The sequence below is a fragment of the Bos mutus genome, chromosome 2 (genome assembly GCF_027580195.1).
Source record: "Bos mutus isolate GX-2022 chromosome 2, NWIPB_WYAK_1.1, whole genome shotgun sequence".
NCBI classification, from domain to species: Eukaryota; Metazoa; Chordata; class Mammalia; order Artiodactyla; family Bovidae; genus Bos; species Bos mutus.
Window position 1 is genome coordinate 135,163,804 of NC_091618.1, and position 20,608 is coordinate 135,184,411.

Consider the following 20,608-nt stretch of genomic DNA (forward strand, 5'->3'; position numbering starts at 1 on the left):
GAAAATTTCAAACATACATGGTAGAAGGAGTAGTGTAATGAAATACCCGTTATCCGTAGCACATTCTGACTAGTTAATTTCATCTTCCTCTGAAACATTCCAGTAAATGTATCAACTTTCATGAGTATTGTATGCTGGGCAATTTATTGAAGCATTATTTTCATTATGAATTTGTTTTCACAACATAAAAATACTGAATATGGTTTTTCTTTCTGTCTAGGAAATGTATTGCTAATAAGTATTGACTTCATAGTGTTGTGTTAAAAACTTTTTTAACCTTATACCATGTTTACAGAAGGACAGAATGCCACACTCATTTGGGTGACATTGGGCAGGTACTCTGAGCTGAGTTGCCTCTTCCATAGAATGCCCTCCCAGTACTGCCTCTCTATGGGGCCTGTGAGGATTACCTAATGTGTGTTAAGTGCTCAAAATCATTTGTGGCACATATTAAGCACTCAAGTGTTACCTATTATTATTACCTATCAACCTTAAAACAAACTGTGCCCATGATATTCAGAGGTTGGATATTCTATGTTGTTTTCTAGATGTGAATGAATTGAAGGAGTGTCTTTCTGTGTTGGTTAAAGAGCAGCAAGCTCTGGCCATCCAGTCAGCGACCACCACCCTTTCAGCTCTGAGACTCAAGCAGAGGCTCATTGTTTTGGAACGATATTTCATTGCCTTGAATAGAACCGTTTTCCAGGAGAATGTCAAAGTTAAGTGGAAAAGCAGCAACATTTCTTTGCCTCCTGTGGACAAAAAAAGGTAATAATATAATTAAGAAAGTATCCTGATAACAGCTAAATGTAAAACTCAGGCTGGTTTGTTTAATAAGGAAAGTTTAATTAAGACTTACAATGTAGTCTGCTTTTTCCTTTTTTTGAAATTTTATTCTTGGTTTCCCTTTTTGTATGTTTTACATAATTTGGAGAATGGCTTTCCCAGTTTGCTTATGAAGTATCAGGCCATGCTGTAACCTGTCCCATTAAAGACACTTTTCTGTCAGTAGCAGTAAAAACCGGTCAGAAGTTTAGATCAGCATGTCAAGATTTGATAATCTGATCTGAACATTATGTTCTTTTTGTTTAATTTTGGTATTGGATAGGAAATTATCATATTGCAGTAGTGCTTAACTAGTTTAGATGCTTCATTTTTTTTTCTTCTTAATGTGATTTACTCATTCTTTAATTAAAGAGGTGCTTTTATGAACTCACTTGTGGTTGTAAGAAATGATACAGGGATTCCTTATACCCTTTGGCCGGGTTCTCCAGGGTTAGCCACTTGGAAACTGTAACGCAAAATCACAGTTAGCATGTTGACGTTGGTACATTTTACCTGTGTCACTCATATTTCCTGTTTTAGGTGCTCTCAGTCCTGTATGTATGTTTTTCCAGGTGATTTTATCACAGGTGTAGGTTTCTGTCAGAACTGCCCCAGTCAGAGGACCCTTTTTTATAGCTGTAACTATTAACCTGTTTTCCATGTCTATTATGTAACTTTATGAGGTTGGCTTTTTCACTCAGTATTATTCCTTTGAGGTTCTTCCAGGTATATGCATGTGTCATTACTGTTGAACAGGATTCCATGTATAGGTGTACCATATTTTTTTAACCACTCACCTTTTGAAGGTATCTCAGTTGTTTATAATTTTTGAGTATTTTGAATAAAGTTGCTGTGAATATTTTCTACAGGTTTTTCTGTGAACATAATTTTCAGTTTCTCTGGAATGAATAACTTAGAGTGCAATTGCTGGGTCTTAAGTTTGGGTTTGTAAGGCATTTTCATAGTATGTCCAGAATAACTGTACAATTTTACATTCTCATCAGCCAAGTATGAGTGGTGGTTTTTTCCTATCCTTGTCAGCTTTTGGTATTGTCACTTATTTACTGTAGCCATTTTGTTAGATGTATTGTGTTATCTCCTAAATATTTATAGATTTCCTAATTTCTCAACCTATTTGTATAGTAGTGAGTTTTTACCTTTTTCACAGAACTAGCTCTGGGTTAAATAGTTGATCAGTGTAGATGAGAGTGTGTCCAAACTGTTTCTGTTTCTGTTTGCTTAAATATCTATAAAATAGAGAGCCACTTGTTGAAGATTTAGCAGTTCTTGCACCATGCCAGTTTAGGACTACTGGGCTCCTTTTCCGTGGATAAGGTCACGATTGGCTCAGGAGAGCCCTAGACTCATGTTTCTCCTGGAATGTGTTTCTTAAAGGGTTCCCTGTGTGGGGTGCTCCTCCCACTTCATCTGAATTGACTTTGTCTGTGTATTTATTGTTTTAAAGACCACATGTCTTATTATACATCTTTATCCTTTAAGGTTATAATTCTTATTCGGTATAAATCTCCTTATTCCTGTCTTGCAGGCGCCCAGTTGCCTCGTAGGAGGCAGCCACTAACTGCAGTTGTTTGTGTTTCCTCAGAGCTCCCCAGGCACATGTTGTGTTCCCTTCAGGATTTACCAACTTGTGCCTACCAGCCGCCTCTGTTGGGTCCTCACATTCTTCACTGCTAATTTGACTTGATTGTGTCTTGAGGAGATCATTCCATATCTTGCCCATTTTTAATAGCATTTCTAACTGATTATGAAAGAGAATAAAATATATGGTACAAAAACCATGGTAATATAGAGTTGAAAATAAAATTGCTGTTTATGATTAAGTTTATACTGTACACACTTTTTTGTATTCTAGTTTTTTTTTTCAAGGATGATTTTTATGGTTTGTATGACTTCTTAATAGATGTACAACGAAACCATGTCTTGTTACATTAACATATGTAAGTAATAAAAAGCTTAAAAAGACATCTGAGAATGATAAGCACTAAATTCAGGAGAGGGTAACCTCTCAGGAGGCGGGATGAAGGAGAAGAGCATGAGTATGGGCCCTGCAGACCCAGTGGTCACATTTACCCAGGCAGGGAGAGAGCCAAAGCAGACTCCTGGCCTGGATGCGTTGTCTTCTGTGTGCTCCTCACCCATCGCCTGCCTTTTCTTTATTGCATGAGGTTATTTCCCCCTTTTATGTACTTACTGTTTATCCAGCTAATAATACTAGTTCCTTGAGATTATTTTTGTGTTTTTGCAAGTCATTTAAAATTCTTTGTAAATATCTTTCTTTTGCTCAAAGAGAAAGCTTTTCCTTTACAAAGGACATTTGGTAAAAGTTTTTAAAGTGTCAAACTAAAAGTTGTTTGTGATCTTCTATCTAAAGAAACCCACTGATCACGTTTTGGAACAAATCCTTTTGTACTGCATGCTTTATTTTAGCATTTGCACATGCCTCTTGACTGACAGTTCCCACTCTCCCCGACCCCATGTGTGTTGTTTGCAGTTCCCGGCCTGCAGGCAAAGGCGTGGAAGGTCTGGCAAGAGTTGGGTCCAGGGCAGCTCTCTCCTTCGCCTTTGCATTTCTGCGCAGGGCCTGGCGCTCAGGTATGTGCCCAGCATGTTCTCTTTTCCTGCCACGTCAGGAGATGTGGATTCTTGGCTCACTTCTGCCAACACATATCCCTAGGATGGTCTATGTGCTCTCTATGCCTCATTTTCCTTGTTGGTAAAATGAGAGACTTCATAGTCAGTTTGATTTTTAGGCCTAAAAATGTGTGTATGCACACACACATTCCAGGTAAACCACTGCAGTGCCTCAGTACTGATATGTTTTCTAGGACAACCAGAAAGTAGAGTTGCCCATGTAAGAGTCATAAAATAAAGAATTGACTTTGGAGCAACTGTTAACTTTTAATCTCTGAGTTCTTGGGGTTTCTAATTGAGAGGAAAGTGGGAAATACAAAATGTGCCAGTGTCATTCTCTCACTCTGGGACTAGAAAACCCACCTGGGAGTGGGGAGTGCTCAGTGTGTGTGCTGCTGGGGGACGGACGGCCTCATCTGTCATATGTGTGTGTGTGTGTGTGCCCAGGAGAGGACGCGGACCTCTGCAGTGAGCTGTTGCAGGAGTCTCTGGATGCTCTGAGAGCGCTGCCTGAGGCCTCCCTTTTTGATGAGAGCACGGTATCCTCTGTGTGGCTGGAGGTGGTAGAAAGAGCAACCCGGTTCCTCAGGTCCGTCGTGACTGGGTGAGTTGTTCCTTTTCATGTCTTACTGTGTGAATGGTTCCAGCCCGCTTCAGAGTCTTGTCTCTTCTTCTGTTTAGAGATAAGAAACTTAGTAGATTGATTCCTGGCATGTTTCCTGCATACCGTCAGCTCTGTGATTCCAGATCTTTGGTTCTCAGCTTTTCAAATGTTTGACTTTCGATACTGTGATTACACCTAGTAGGCTGTCATACTCAATGGAGTGGAAAATGAATCATGCTTTTGTTACTTATTTTTTTCAGAAATTTTATGATTTGGATATCAGTATTTCCTAAAGTGTTTGAGCACCTGTTATGCATCTCTCAGTGAATGCAGGTGCCACCATTCTGAGTGGTGGGTATTGTCCTAATAGACGATGTGGGACTAAACAACTGATTCAGAACGAAATGTTTAAACCTACAGCGGGTCTTCTCAGTGTGAAAAGATATGAATGCAAATCATTTTTCTTTAAGGAAAGCCATGAACTCTGGTCTTAGGTGCTCTGCATGTTTGTTAATAGTTTTTAAGTTTAAGGAAAATGTGTATACTCAATACAAAATTAAACAGCAGAGACAGGGGAAGAGAGTTTATTCTCATTCTCTTCACCTGCTGTGTCCCTTGCAGCAAGGAAGACACCTGTGGTCTCCATGCCAGTGGGCTGTGGGTTTAGCTATTCAGAGTTTCTGATGTCATTGCCATGGAGTTTAGGATTGGGAGGCCCTGAAAATAGGCTTGGGCGATTCCCTGGTGGCTCAGATGGTAAAACAATGCAGGAGACCCGGGTTCGATCCCTGAGTTGGGAAGATCCCTTGGAGAAGGAAATGGCAACCCACTCCAGTACCCTTGCCTAGAAAATTCCATGGATGGAGGAGCCTGGTGGCCTACAGTCCATGGGGTCACAAAGAGTCAGACACGACTGAGTGACTTCATGAGTGATGTTGGAAGATCCTCCCTCCCTCATCTTGGGTTAAGAAGACTTATTTATTTTTGGAGAACAAGGAAAAGTTAAAATTATTTCTTCGGTCAGAAATAAAAGTAAACTGACATTTTGCCTATAGGTTTTCAGATGGTTTTATAAATGGATTCTTCTCTACTTTTGTAGATGAATGTTGATACTATAATAGCCTTACATGTCACTGAAACTGGAAACATGTCTAAACAAGCATTTTTCTCCTCATGATTTGAATAATGATATAAGTAGTTTTATGCTGTAGCAACTTGGAATGTCTTATAATGTAATCATCTTATAGTGTCTGAATCAATACTTATAATAAAATCTTGTCTTATAAGTTAATTGTATCCTTAGAGTATCTGATTAAATTTGAGTAAGCAAGTCTCAGAAACTTGATTCTAAATACTAAAAACACTTCTTCATGGGAGAGGGAGTATAATTAGTTTAACATTAATAGCATGCCTATTGTAAGCACGTTCTCTTTAAGCTCTGTTGTCACTTTGTCCCTGCATCCTCCGCTGTCATTTCAGGGATGTTCATGGAACACCTGGAACCAAAGGGCCAGGAAGCATCCCCCTGCAGGACCAGCACCTGGCCCTGGCCATCCTGCTAGAACTGGCTGTGCAGAGAGGCGCGCTGAGGTGAGGCGTGCCACAGACTGGACGTGTGGTTGGGAAATGCCTCTGTATTGAGCAGCTGTTGCATTTCCTTGAACTATTTGTGATTGCAGCAAACGTGTGAGGATCTGTGATCAAAGAGCCATGTCCCAGGACCCTTCTTTCAGATCTGGCTGCACTTTTAAGTTTTCCTTTTTATGATCAACTTTCTAGTAGTCTAGAAACTGTTTTTTTTCCTTTGTGTCTCTCTCTTAATTTTCTTCAAATTGTTATTTTTATTCCATTAATTTAAGGTCCTAGAAATTCCCTGTAGAAAGTGCTGTTTGAACTTCCTAACTGGTTTTGTATTTCTTATCCACAGAAGATGGATGTCTTGTGCTAAATTATTTGTTTAGCGATTTTACTGCTTAGATTTGCTTTCATTTTTCATGGCCTTGTTTTAGTTACCTTTCATATTTAAAGTATTTCTTCAATTTTATTTAGCTATCTACTTTTATTTTTTATAGACTGTGGCCAAAAAAATTAATCTGTCTTTACTAGAGCATGAGGATATTTTCTCTTCCAGTCAGATGTTATCTGCTGTCCTGCTGCTGCTGCACCTGTGGGATAGTGGGACACGGGAGACTGACAACGAGCGGTCTGCCCAGGGCACCAGTGCCCCTCTCCTTCCGCTGCTGCGGAGATTCCGGAGCATCGTCTGCAGCAAAGACGGCCCCTGTGCCGAGGTGGACACTCACGTAGGTATCATCATGAGACGTGGCACCTAAATAGCTGTCTTCATTTTGCTTATCCTAAAGGATTTAACCTTTTATGAACAAGCCCAGAGCACATATCTGTGATAGTAGTTGCTTCTTGGCGGGGGTATGTTTTTGGCAGTTACAACAGTGAGTCAGGTGTGGGATAGGTATGGGAGGTCATGGTTGGGTCACAGTTGATGCAGCAGAAGTTGACATGGTCACATTTGGATTCTTTGCAGCAACTAAGGAGGGATCAGAGCCAGCTGTGTTTCGTAGATGTTGTTCTGGATTGTGTATTAGGAGCATGCTTCTTGACATAATCAGTTTGTGCTTTTAGAGAGATCTGTCTGCGGCTGCCTTGTTGGCCACGGAGTTTTCTTCCTGCTGCATGAGTCATTGAGCCCTTTGTGTTTGTATGTTTAGTGCTTGTGTGTTCCCAGCAACCACTTGTGTTGTGCTTTGGCTGTGATGGGGCTGTGGAAGGTGTAAAGAAGGCATGCTCACCTCCATGTGGGAGCAAGGTAATAGTAGCGGAATAAAGATGTATTAAAAATCCTGATGCTATTTCAGGAAAACGTGTGAGAGTCAAGTGTGTTCTGATGGTACTTGCAGCAAGCCATGGGCAGTGGGGCAGGGAGTCTAGGCTCAGCTAGAGTGGGAAGGAGCAACAACGCCTCACTCTGTCTGTTGAGAGCAGTTACTGTGGATTGGTTTTGACCCTCCCAGGGGCACTAGGCAAATCTTCTCTTCCTCCTCTGTCTTCCTTCACGTGCCATTTACGGACCACACCTCCTTTAGCCTGCATCTGCTACGTTGGCAGCAAGGAGCCAGGTCTGAAATACACATTTTTAGAAGAATGTTAGAAAAACAGCATTGAAAATAGTGACTCAATTTGTTGGCCCTTCCTGAGTGTGGAGCTCTGTGCAGAAAACGTTACCTCAGCCATCACTGTGTTCAGTCCTAGGAAACAGGCTGGTGGCAGAGCAGGCCTGCCTAGGTCCAAACCCCTGGGACTGCTGCTTTTGAAAGGCACAAGTTTGAGTTTGCAGGTCTTTTCTGGAAAAACTTAGCAGTTCTGATATGAAGTTCCAGCCTAGTTATTCTATTACTTTACAGTCTTTGATGATAATAAGGCTGTTCTGGTATTAGCAGAATTAGAATTATTAATGTACAAACAAAATTGTCACTTTTCTGATGAGTGGGCAAGCTTTAGATTAAAATAATGGTTATTGTTCTGTTTTCAAAGCCAAGTTGAGGTACAGTGCTTTTGTTCCCAAGTAGATAGCTCTGCATTCTTCTGAAGGTCCTTGGGATGGTGAACCCGAGGAAGATGGGGCAGTGTCCCTGACCTGTGTGGAGTTGGCACACAGCTGACGGGTGTGTGGATGTATGGGCACCTCCGTGTGCAGTGAGTGTGTAGATCTCAGTGCATCAGCAGTACTTCTTATGTGACAGCCAAAGAGAGGGAGGTTTACAGGTCATGTCTGACTGTGGGTATCAAAATATAAAGAGCGGTGAAAGACTACTTGTGTTACTTTAATTTTCTCCCATTTCTGAAGCTGTTTTTTTTACTTTTCTTCTTTAGCTTCTCTCTGGCCCTCTGAGCCCCAATGAGAGTTTCCTGAGGTACCTTACTCTTCCACAAGACAATGAGCTTGCTATAGACTTGCGACAGACTGCAGTTGTTGTCATGGCACACTTAGATCGCCTGGCCACCCCGTGTATGCCGCCTCTCTGTAGCTCTCCAACATCTCATAAGGTAAGTGGGATAGCAAGGTTTATTCTTTCTGTATTTGTTCCTAGAGTCTCATTCTGTGCCTGTGTGGAGACTCACTTTCTCTGGGGTTGGGCTGAAGTTTGCTTTCAGCTTTTGAACGTGTACACTTGGAGGTGTTAGTCACTAGCTGTCACTGTGAGCAGACTGATACACAGAGGTTCAGGACCCATCCCAGGTTCCAGATTCAGCAGGTATGTCCCCAGAGAGGTCTCCTGTGTTCACATAGCTGCATGCTGTGCTGTCTTCCTTAGCAGGAACATAGTGGTGTGTCCGACACTAATCTACATGTGTGAGGATCTGCTGATACAGGCTCACCGAGAACCTCATACAGTCACACCCAATCATTGCAGTGTTGTCCCATCATATGGATGAGAAGGCTGCATTTGGAGTGAACTTCGCGAAGGTCACACAAAGAATCCTGATTTTAATCCAGAGTTTTTAAACTTTGTTCTTGATAGTATAAGAACTTAAAATTAATTTTTATTGGAGTGTAGTTGATTTGAAATATGTTAGTTTCTCCTATGCAGCAAAATGCAGATTTTTCTGACTTTTAATTTTGGGGGAAAGGTGGGGACTGCATCATGAGGTTTGTAGGATCTTAGTTCCCAGACCAGGTATTGAATCTGGATCACTGGCAGTGAGAATGTAGAGTCTTGTTCACTGGACTACCAGGGAATTCAGTCTAACTTTCAATTTGAAGAGTATTTATTTTATTTTACAGTAATTTATGTTTTCCAAATAATACATTTACATGGTTCAAAAGTAAAAGCTAAACGCGAGGGTGCATTGACACGTCCTGTCTCTCTGCCTGGTCTCACCCAGTTTTCCACCTGCTGCTTCTCACTTTGCGGGTCTTCATGTGCCCTCTCAGTGTTCTCTCAGTGGTAGTATGTTATAGCCCTTCTGTAGCTTGTCTTTTCACTAATCAGGATACTCTATATGAGTGAAGAGCTTCTCGCTTTATTTTAAAAAACAGCTTAGTGGTCCACGTGTGAATGTGTCATGATTTTTTAAAATCAGTTTCCTGTTGGTGAACACTCGTGTTGCTAGAAGTTTGCTGTGTAGGTGGTATTGCGATGGCTACCCTCATACCTTTGTTCTTCTCTGTGTGTACACGACCTTTGTTCTTCTCTGTGTGTACACGCAGGTGCACACGTGTGCAGCTGTGATGTACCTGGTGTGGAGGACATGGGAGCTGGTTATCCCCCAGTTGCTGTCATGCGGCTTGACTCCTTTAACCCCACTAACAGCAGGGATGCTTATCTGCAGGCGTGCAGACCTCTGGGTCCCTACCTGTTACGGCAGAGTGGTAACCTATGTTCTGAGCATTTGAAAATATATTTAAGATCTACTTGTTCTACTTTTTAATGTGCTCTGTTAAATGAAATGCTCTGGAAAAGTAACCTGTCCATTTACTTATCTTACCTGCTAACGGAGGCTGTATGGGGTGTTCTGAGTTATTTTAATGTTTTAAATCAGCTTCCTTCTTTACTTGCTTTATTTTTATCTTATTATATCTGTTTGTTACTCCTTTTATGAATTATTCTTAATTTTTTTCTAAGAAGGAAATTTTCTTGGTGATATGAAGAAAATATTTACTTACTTCATTATTTGACAGGGATCATTACAAGAAGTCATAGGATGGGGGTTAATAGGATGGAAGTACTATGCCAATGTGATCGGTCCCATTCAGTGTGAAGGCCTTGCCAACCTGGGGGTCACGCAGATTGCCTGTGCAGAGAAGCGCTTCCTGATCTTGTCGAGGAATGGCCGTGTATACACGCAAGCCTACAACAGTGACACACTTGTAGGTCCTGGGGTGGGTTGGTGGAGGGGGCTCTCTGCTATGTATGCTACATATCTTGTCTTTTTTTATGTCGGTTGATTTCTGAAGATTTATAAGCAGCAGCTCATTGTATATTATTAATTGTATTTAAAAGTCTTGATTGAAATCATTATTGTCAAGATTTTGGGGCAGAATTTCTTAGTTCTTAAGCTCAGGAACTCCTTATAGTGTCAATTATTGTCAACTATTATTCCCATTTACAAACTGTATTTGGGACCAGGAAGTAACAGATGAGAAACTCGTGGGGATGATGGCAGATGGGCGCTCTTCACCTGTAGTTGCACATTTCCTGTGCAGAAGTGGTCTAGACATGCCATGCGGCACATGGCACCTGCCTGGTGCTGCTCTGTAGGTCTGGGCAGGCCAGCTGTACAGCCACCAGAGAGGTTTAGTCTAAGTGGGCGTACTAGAGTAAGACACACGAGTGAGGCAAGTCATGCAGTTTTCTTGTCCTTGGATTGCTTACTAATTTTCCTCCTGTTTTTACCTTTTTTAGGCCCCACAGTTGGTCCAGGGGCTTGCCTCCAGAAACATTGTAAAAATTGCTGCCCATTCAGACGGTCACCATTACCTGGCCTTGGCAGCCACTGGAGAGGTATATTCCTGGGGCTGCGGGGACGGCGGACGTCTGGGCCACGGAGACACCGTGTATGTGCAGCCTGTTCCTGTACCTGATACACTCTGCTTTTGTGTTGCTGTAACCAAAATAAGGTGGCAAAGAAAAGTGTGGTGAGGGTTGTGCAGCTGCTCAGACGTGCAGGGCTGCGATGGAGAGAGCTGCCCCCCTAGATGGATCTGCCCTTGTGACATGGGGGTTTCTGCATGCTGCATAGACAGTGATGGCAGTGGGCCGTTGTGTTCTTCTCCCCTGGCTTTTGCTACTCCTGTTGATACACATACTGCATCCTCACTGCAGAGTTTTCTAAACTGAATTCCACCCTCTTCTTCCTTCATTTGTTACCTCAGCACATCTCTATCAGATAACGTCCTCATTTCCTTGAGCCATACTATGATTTTCACAGCTACAAAAATGACGAGTTTTCTAATGTGTTATTTTGACTATTGTAAGAGACCAGAAACAAAACAGAATGGTTGTTCTAAATGTGGAGTCATAAAAATAAAGAGTTCTGATGGCTGCCTTGCAGTCACAGGAAGCCTTTCATGTTACTGTTGTGAGTGGAGGTTGGTGGAGAAAACATTAGTTTTAGGTCGAGTTTGAAGATGCAGCCCATTTCGAGGTTGTCAGAGCCATGAGCAGGGAGTGGGCGGCCGCAGAGTTGAGAGGAGACTGGCCCGTTCTCACTGGGTGGAAGTAGACATATCCAGGAAGGATCCCAAATTGTGGAAAAAGAGTCATGCACTCTGGGTGTTAGCATTCAGCAGACTTGGTGTCCTAAACTTGATAGTGTTGTAGGAGTTTCAGACAAATCTAGTAAAATGATAGTGAAGAAAAGGAATTACAAGCACAGAACTTAGAATTATTGTTAATCTCAGGTAACAGGGAGACAGGGATTGGCTTGGGGCTCACAGGACTTGAAAGAGTTGAGGTTTGGGTTAGAGGCATTAGTCTTTTTACTTTTTAAATGTTGGATGTAATTACCATGCATAAAATAGTTTGTAATTAAATAACACTCAGTTGAGATTGAGTGCTAGTTGAGTAACGTGTCTATTGCCTGAGGAGTTAAGGGAAAGAAAGTAGAATGGTGCACATGCAGAAGGTGCAGAGAAACTTCGGGGTGGGGGGTTGAAACTTGAGCTGAATGGGGAGGTGGTGCTGGAGTAATTCCTTTGTTCCTCTTACCGTGTGCCCCTCCCTCTGTGTGCTTATTTTGCAGAATAGTGTGTCACAAAATAAGTGAGCTGTGTCTTTGGAGAGGCTAGAATGAGTGTTAGTGATCATGGCAGCCGTATTTTAGATTACAAGCATTGGGCATTTGCTAATTTTGAAAGTGAATCAGCTAGTGGTCTCTTCTACCCAATTAATCCTTGCTGCTTCCTACTTTTCATTTGTGAAAAATAGATTGCAGTGTGATTAGTAAACCTTGCCCATCATTTCTTCCCTGTTTGTTTAACAAATATATATAAATTTCAGCCATGTGCATGAGATTTACAAATTCACCAGCTTTCTATGTACAGTTTGGTGAGCTTCACAAATGCTTGAGGTTGGGAGCCATTGTAACAGATACGGAGTGCTTCTATTAGCACCCCTCACCCTGGCTTCTTTGGACCCTTCTGCAGCCAACCTCTGCTCCCCACCTCTGGCTGCTGGTTTTTGCCACTTTGGAGTATTTTGTTTCTGGCTGTGTTACTCGGTGCAGTTCCTGAGCTTCTTCCTTTCCTATTGCTGCACTTGTGCCGTCTGTGAATAGGCCACTGCTCAGACCACTGTGACCAAAGCTGCCATGGGTTTGATCATCTGTGTCTTTAACAGTATGCTGGGTGTGACGCTTGGCATTAGGTGCCCACTTAACAAAAAATCATGTAAGTGTTTGGATTCTGTATTTCTTAATTATTTCATAAGACGCCTGAAAGGCAAAGTTATCTCAATGCTCTGATAGTTCATTCCTGGGAGTGTCACTAGTAGGAAAGGCTCAGAAGTGCATTCATGTTTGCTCCTTTTGTCTCCACAGGCCTCTTGAGGAACCTAAGGTGATCTCTGCTTTCTCTGGAAAGCAGGCCGGGAAGCATGTGGTGCACATTGCATGTGGAAGCACATACAGTGCAGCCATCACAGCCGAAGGGGAGCTGTACACCTGGGGCAGGGGGAACTATGGCCGACTGGGCCACGGTACGTCTGCTCTGAGCCAGCTTGGGCACGCTGCGTAAGGCCGCTGCTTTCTCAAATACTTGCAGTAACAATAGTCCTGTCTGTTTGAAGGCTCCAGTGAAGATGAGGCCATTCCCATGCTGGTTGCGGGGCTCAAAGGACTGAAGGTCATTGATGTGGCTTGTGGAAGTGGTGATGCTCAGACCCTGGCCGTGACAGAGAATGGTATGTGCAGCACGTGCTGCCTTGGGAGAGCTCTCAGGATGAGGAGGGCCACTTCCCTAGAGGGAGTGAGCTTTGGAGGCTCTAAGTGCATATGCACCTCAGTGTGTTTGGAAGAGGTGGAGATGTTATGAGACTCGTAGTTTCCATTGCCCAGGGCCAGCCTTCCTAGTTGGGCATTTTATTTTTTAACAAAGAAATGAAAATAAATGGAATAATTGATGTATTATTTCTATTATTATGACTACTTTTCCTAATGTTGAGCCACCCTTGATTCTCTGTTGTAAATCCTGCTTATTATTAGTCTTTGTGTATTCACAGTATGATACTTGCTTTTAATTTCAGTTTTATATTTGTGTTCATTAGTGAGATTGTGGAGAAGGCAATGGCACCCCACTCCAGTACTCTTGCCTGGAAACTCCCATGGACGGAGGAGCCTGGAAGGCTGCCGTCCATGGGGTCGCTGAGGGTCGGACACGACTGAGCGACTTCACTTTCACTTTTCACTTTCATGCATTGGAGAAGGAAATGGCAACCCACTCCAGTGTTCTTGCCTGGAGAATCCCAGGGATGGGGGAGCCTGGTGGGCTGCTGTCTATGGGGTCACACAGAGTCGGACACGACTGAAGTGACTTAGCAGCAGCAGTAGCAGCAGCAGTGAGATTGTACTCGTGTGACACTTTTTGTGGATATACTTACCAGGTTTGATGTTGAGTTTTTTTCTTTTTTTTGACTGCACTGTGTGGCTTGCGGGGTTTTTAGTTCCCTGACCAGGAATTGAACCTGGGCCCTCAGCAGTGAGAGTGCAGAGTCCTAACCACTGGACTGCCAGGGAATTCCCAATATTTTTAAAATAGTATTTGTCTTTCAGTATTGTGGGAGTCTGTCCTTTGAATTGTGGGGTCTGTCTGTCAGCATTAGTTGGGAGCCTGTCAGCCTTGCTCTCCCACAGATAGCAACTTTATTTTATCCCTTTATGTAATATTTAATTAAATTGCACTAAAATTTTTATTGGAAATAAATACTGTTGTATGTTTGACATGTGGTCAGCATAACAAGAATGTTGGCAGGCAGACCTGAGATAGTGTGCAGTATGCCGTGGGTCTAGTCACTGTGTTCTGTGGAGGCAGTAGAGCTTTTGTTCTGTGTTTAATACTTAGTGGAAGCTGTTTCATGAGGCCAGACTAGTAAGGGTTAGGGCTTATTGCTTCCCCAGGTGGCAGTAGTGGTAAAGAACCCACCTGCCAGTGCAGGAGATGCTGGTTCAATCCCTTGGTCCAGAAGATACCCTGGAGGAGAGCATGGCAACCCCCTTCAGTACCTTCAGTATTCTTGCTGAATAATCCCAAGGACAGAGGAGCCTGGAGGGCTACAGTCCATAGGATCGCAAAGAGCCGGATACGACTGAAGCGACTTAGCACACACAGGACTTTACTATTCATTCAGTTAAAACAAAATGAAAAGTCAGCTTTCTACTTCTTACCTTTCTTTTAAATTTTTTAAATTAATGTTTTTGGCTGAGTCAGGTCTTGGTTGCGGCGTGGGGATCCTTTGTTGTGGCGTGAGAGCTTTTCTAGTGGAGGTGTGTGGGCTCAGTAGTTGCAGTGCCAGGCTTAGTTCCCCTGAGCTATGTGGGGTCTTAGTTCCCGTACCAGGATTGAACTCTGTCCCCTGCACTGGAAAGTAGATTCTTAACTACCAGGGAAGTCTCTCCATTTCTTAATTGCTTCTATAACAACCTGAAATAGAAACTAGATTTCATTTGTGTCAACTGTATGCATTAGTGATCTAGATTTTTGTGTGCTTTTGGCTATATGGATTATTTTCAGACATTTAAAAGGCTTATTTAGATGTACAGCTATTTTTACTTAGATAGTTTGTGCTTTTTAGGTCAGGTGTGGTCCTGGGGAGATGGCGACTATGGGAAGCTGGGCAGAGGTGGCAGTGATGGCTGCAAAACGCCAAAGCTGATTGAAAAGCTGCAAGACTTGGATGTTGTCAAAGTCCGATGTGGAAGCCAGTTTTCTGTTGCCTTGACAAAAGACGGCCAAGTTTATTCATGGGGAAAGGGTGACAACCAGAGACTTGGGCATGGAACAGAGGAACATGTTCGTTATCCCAAACTCTTGGAAGGATTGCAAGGTGAGTGCAAAATGTAAACTTTTAAAACCATTTGAGGAGTTTTCTTCAGTAATCTTTTAAAGTTTGCAGGTATTTTCCTTTACATGACATTCTGTGAATGACCCATGAAATTAGAAGCTTTTACCCACATTTTAATAGATACAGATAATAAATGGAACGTGGTTTGTCGGTATTAAAAAGTGACCTAGAATTATTCTCAGCAAATTTAATTTGAAACTTTAAATTTTTCCAATTTTGGAGAGTTGTTTTTTGTTGTTTTTTTCTATTTTATTGGAGAGTTTTTTTTGTGTGTGTGTATGGGATCGGGGGGCAAGTACTCATTTCATTACTCATTAAATTGGCCTTGGTGAGATTAGCTTCTGTTTGGTGAGGTCATCTGTAGTTATACTGTAGATCTTGCTAAGACTATGGATATGTATGTAGCACAAAGGGAGATAGGATTCGGTCAGCCTGGAGTGGTCTTGTTTGAACTGATGCTTGATGGATGAATCCTCTTTTTTTGGTTTCAAGGTGTCCAGTATGCATTCTCAGTAGATGGGAGGAATGAGAGCCAACGCATGTAGCTGTGCTTTGCAAATACCTTCTGAAGTATGGGAGAGGGTGGTGATAAATGTATCAAGTGGGACCTGTAGTGCTCTGTTGCTACACTACATAAGGTGGGCAGGCTGTTTTTTTTTGGATCAGGCTCTCTGTATGATTTTAGGTTTGAGGACCTTATGCCGTCTCTCCTAACTACTCAGCCTTGCTATTGTAACCTTAAAGCAGTCATAGACAATAGGAAAACAAATGGACCTGTGTTCCAGTACACTTTGATTCACAGAAACAGGCCTTGTGCTGCATTTGGCATAAGGGATACAGTTTGTTGGGTTACTTACCTGGATTCATCTTTATGTTTTTGCTTTGAGTTTAGAAGTGAGAATTTTAAGTGGGACTTGCCAGTTCATTTCCCCATCATTTTTATTTTAAAACATGTTAATACTTTGGTGATTAGAAGTTTTGTGTGTTCACATGGTGTTTATTATTTTCTAAGTGTCTGAGGTAAGTTCTAGAGTTAATAAGGTTGGTTGTTTACTAAGGAGCTGTATTTGAATTTTATTTGCCTTTGTGTTTATATTCCCTTCATTTACTAGATGAAATCAAGTTCCTCAGCCACATTAGTTAGATACAGGGATAGCTTACTATGAGAGTATAGTAAGTATAGGTGATTGTTGATATAGTCATTTGTTCTTAGGAGAGGCTCTTAGGATAGAATTGTCTTCTTTACTGTAGTAGAGTTTTTTCAGCTGAATTTTTTTGTATGTTGATACGTCTGAAAGCATGGCCTCATGTTAAGCATGACCTCTTAACATGACATAACATGTTTGTGTCATGTTAAATATACTAATAGGCAAAATTATAATACTTTGCTAACACTATTAAATAGAAAAATATATTTTATATTTATATCTTTTAACTTTGGGGAAAAATAAAAAAACAGATTTTGTTTTAGAAAACTTTCTAAATAAACAGTGTACTTTGACTTTCACCAAGATAGACCAGGCCATAAAACACACCTTAACAATTTAAAAGAAGAGAAATCAGTGTCTCCTCTCAGACTACAATGGAATTAACCAGAAATCAGTAACAGAAAGTTAGCTGGAAAATCCCCAAATACATAGAGGTAAAATAGTTTACTTCCAGATAAAACATAGGTCAATGAAGACATCTCAAGAGAAACTTTAAAATATTTTAAACTAAATGAAAATACAACTTTTAAAAATTTGTGGCATACAGCGAAAGCTTAGATGGAAATTTATAGCTTCAAATATATAAGAAGAGAGATCTAAAATCAATAATCTTTCTGCCTAGCAAAGGAAACCATCAAAGAAATGAAACGGCAAACTATGAAATGGCCGGAAATATTTGTAAGTCATATATTTGATAAGGAGTTAATATTCAAAATATATAAATCTCATATAACTCAAGAGCAAAAAAAAAAAAATGCTCTGAATAGTCATTTTTCCAAAGAAAACGTATTATGGCTAGCAGGTACGTGAAAAGATGTTCAGCATCACTAATCGTCAATGAAATAATTTCAAAACATTGAGATATCACCTCTTACCTCTTAGAATGTCTGTTATCAAAAGACAAGAAATAATAAGAGCTGGCAAGGATGTAGAGATAAGGGAAAATTTGTGCACCATTGGTGGGACTGTAAACTGGTGGAGCCACTCTGGAAAACAGTATGGAGGTTCCTCAAAAAATAAAAATAGAACTGCCAGCAGTTCTACTTCTGGATATCAAAGACACTAACTCAAAAAAAAATCTGCATCCCCATGTTTATTGCAGCATTATTTACAATAGCTAAGACATGTATCTAACCGTAGTGTCCATTGATGGGTGACATATAAAGAAAAAATATATAATAATAAGTATATGTATGAACTCAAGACATATGAAAGGCTGGTTCAGTGTTAAAAAATCAGTTAATCCATCAAGTTGACAGATGAAAGAAGAAAAATCACATGATCCTATCAATAAGTGCAAAAAAAGCTTTTGACAAAATTTCAATACCCATTCATGATTTAAAAAAAAAAACTTAATAAATTAGGAATAGAGGAAACTTCCTCAACGTGATAAAGACTATTAGGTTCATGCAATCGTAATTGTGGTTTCCGACCATGAATTTTAAATCATTATAACTAGGTTCAAACACATTTTTATTAATCAAAATAGGAACCATAGTAATCAACAATTTTCGCTAATGAGAAATAAGTTTGTGTATTCCTGTAGCTTAAAAATCTATGCTTTGGGATTCAATGAACTCTTGGAAAGCATTTTCTGCCTCCTGCTGGTTGAGGAAGTGTTTTCCCTGCAAAAGTTGTTGGCATGCTTGAAGAAGTGGTAGTTGGATGGCGAGAGGTCAGGTGAATATGGCAGGTGAGGCAAAACTTCATAACCCAGTTTGTTCAACTTGTGATGCATTGGTTGTACGACATCTGGTTGGGCGTTGTCATGGAGAAAGGATGTTCCATTTCATCGTTTTCTGTCCAAATTATTACTGGAAGTTTAGCTAATGCAATAAAACAAGAAAAGGAAATAAAAGCTATACAGATTGAGAAGGAATAAATAAAACTTTGTTCACAGATAACTTGATTGTTTATGTTGAAAATTTGAAAGAATTGACCCAAAACCCTCATGACTAACAAGGTTGTGACATACAAGGTTAATATGCCAAAGTTAATTTCTTTCTTACATACTGGCAACTAACAAGTAGAATTTGAAATTAGATATACAATGCCGTTTGCAGTAGCAACTTAAGAACGAAATACATAAGTATAAATCTATATATAGATATATATAAATCTATATATATATAAATCTATCTATCTGTCTATATCTATATCTATCTATCTATCTCTATATATATATATGAGATCTGTATGAGGAAAACTGATGAATGAAATCAAATAACTAAATGGAAAGATATTCTAAGTTCATTGATAGAAGCACTGAATATTGTTAAGATGTCAGTTCTTTCCAACTTGTTTTATAGATTTAATGCAATTCCAATCAAAATCCCAGAAAGTTATTTTCTGAATATCAACAAACCGAGTCTAAAGTTTATATCGAAAGGCAAAATAGCCAACACAGTATTAAAGGAGAAGAGCAAATTGTAAGACTGATACTGTCCAACTTCAAGACTTAACCGTAAAGCTGCAGTGATCAGAACAGTTTGGTATTGGCTAAAATATGATCTTTGTGGGCTTTCCTGATGGCTCAGCAGATAAAGAGTCTACCTGCAGTGCAGAAGAGCCATGAGATGCATGTTTGATCCCTGTTGGAAGGATCCAGTGGAAGGATCCACTGGAGTGGGTTGAAGGATGGCAACCCACTCCAGCATTCTTGCATGAAAAATCCCATGACAGAGGAGTCTGGCAGGGTAAAGTCCAAAGGGTTGCAAAGAGTCAGACACGACTAAGTGACTAAACACAAAGTATGATGACAAGAAAAGGAGAAAAGAAGAGAGAGCTTGGAAATAGATCTACATAAATATAGTTAACCGATCCTTGGCAGAGGAGTAAAGGCAATACAGTGGAGCAAAGATTGTCAGTTCAACAAATGATGTCAGAAGAACTGGATGTCTGTGTGTAAAAAAATGACTCATTAATAATGGGGAGAGGCTTAGTGTCCATTGGGATCAGTAATATATCGCAGATATGTGCCTTCTCCTCAGTTTCACTGTGAACCTATAACTGTTCCAAAAACATAGTCTTTTAAAGAGGAGTACACTTTGCATGGTTATACATTGGGATAAGAAAATATGATCTCTAGTTAATTCAAAGTACAGGTGTCTTTTTTGAACAAGGATGAGGAAAATGAATAGATCCTTTTCATTTCACAGTATTATTTTATTTGTAGGCTATAGGTCTTAATAGATTGTAGCTAGTAAAACACAGCGGAGGTTTTAATAATGTATGTAAAGCAGGTGAATTGTGAATAATATTAAAGCAATTACATTAAATGCCTTCTGACCTGAGTGTCTTAGAGTAAATATCTTCATTGCAACACAAGTCATAGATATAAAGCTATATCTGCATCCTCCTTTGCCCCCAGGGAAGAAGGTGATTGATGTGGCTGCAGGGTCTACCCACTGCCTGGCCTTGACTGAGGACAGTGAGGTCCACAGCTGGGGGAGCAATGACCAATGTCAGCACTTTGACACATTGCGTGTGACCAAGCCGGAACCCTCTGCGCTGCCTGGACTGGATACCAAACATATAGTCGGGATTGCCTGTGGACCTGCCCAGGTACAAAGTAGATAGCTTGGTATTTGATAGAATTTTTAATTTCCTGTCATTTGTTGGTAGTATGTAGAAACATAGTTGACTTGTATGTGTAGTCCTTTGTCAAATGCTTTTTCTTCTCAAATGATGTGATCATGTTTTCCTTTAGTCTGTTTAATATAGTGGAATGCATTGATTTTCTAATACTGGGTGAACCTTGTGTTTTTGAGATAATCTCCACTTGGTCTTCTTTTTTTATATTGTTGGATTTGATTTGCTAATACACTGTTGAGAGTTTTCCTGTCAGTCCTCTTCAGAGATACTAGTTTGTGGCTTTCTTAAACAACACTTTCTTGCCTTTTCATCAGGGTGAAACTGGCCTCATAGCATCGGCAAGTGTTCTGTCCTGTTCTGTTTTCTGGAATGGGTTAAGTAGAATTAGTGTCATTTCTTTTTTAATGTTTTCCTATGAATTTATATGACCCTAGAGATTTCTTTCTCCAAAGATTTTTAACCACAAATTCAATTTTTTAATCTGGAATTGCTCAGATTATTTCCTCTTCGGTGAGTGTTGATGGTTTATGATACTCAAGGTATTGCTCCATTCTGTCTAAGTTACCCAGTTTCTGTGTGTAGCATTTTCTTTACTAGCGTTTTCTTACTGACCTTTTGAAGTTTTTGGGTCTGCAGTGATATCTTCGTTC

The 20,608-nt window shown here is 40.6% G+C and overlaps 1 protein-coding gene and 1 non-coding gene across 8 annotated transcripts in view; one reads left to right on the forward strand and one right to left on the reverse strand.

Annotated features, from left to right (window-relative positions):
- Positions 1–20,608, forward strand: part of HERC2 (HECT and RLD domain containing E3 ubiquitin protein ligase 2) — a 238,480-nt gene that overhangs the window by 41,009 nt on the left and 176,863 nt on the right. For 6 of the 7 annotated variants that reach the window (XM_070360163.1, XM_070360169.1, XM_070360174.1 and 3 more), the window contains 12 exons: positions 549–768; positions 3,338–3,438; positions 3,925–4,081; positions 5,561–5,671; positions 6,213–6,384; positions 7,970–8,143; positions 9,780–9,968; positions 10,504–10,655; positions 12,638–12,795; positions 12,886–12,999; positions 14,887–15,138; positions 19,735–19,928. In XM_070360163.1, coding sequence (XP_070216264.1) covers positions 549–768; positions 3,338–3,438; positions 3,925–4,081; positions 5,561–5,671; positions 6,213–6,384; positions 7,970–8,143; positions 9,780–9,968; positions 10,504–10,655; positions 12,638–12,795; positions 12,886–12,999; positions 14,887–15,138; positions 19,735–19,928 — 1,994 coding nt within the window. Of the gene's footprint in view, positions 1–548; positions 769–3,335; positions 3,439–3,924; positions 4,082–5,560; positions 5,672–6,212; positions 6,385–7,969; positions 8,144–9,779; positions 9,969–10,503; positions 10,656–12,637; positions 12,796–12,885; positions 13,000–14,886; positions 15,139–19,734; positions 19,929–20,608 lie in introns of those variants that run through there. The other variant, XM_070360193.1, reaches the window with a different exon arrangement.
- On the reverse strand, positions 13,759–13,831 carry TRNAE-CUC (transfer RNA glutamic acid (anticodon CUC)). The gene has a single exon. It is a non-coding gene; the product is annotated as a tRNA-Glu (tRNA).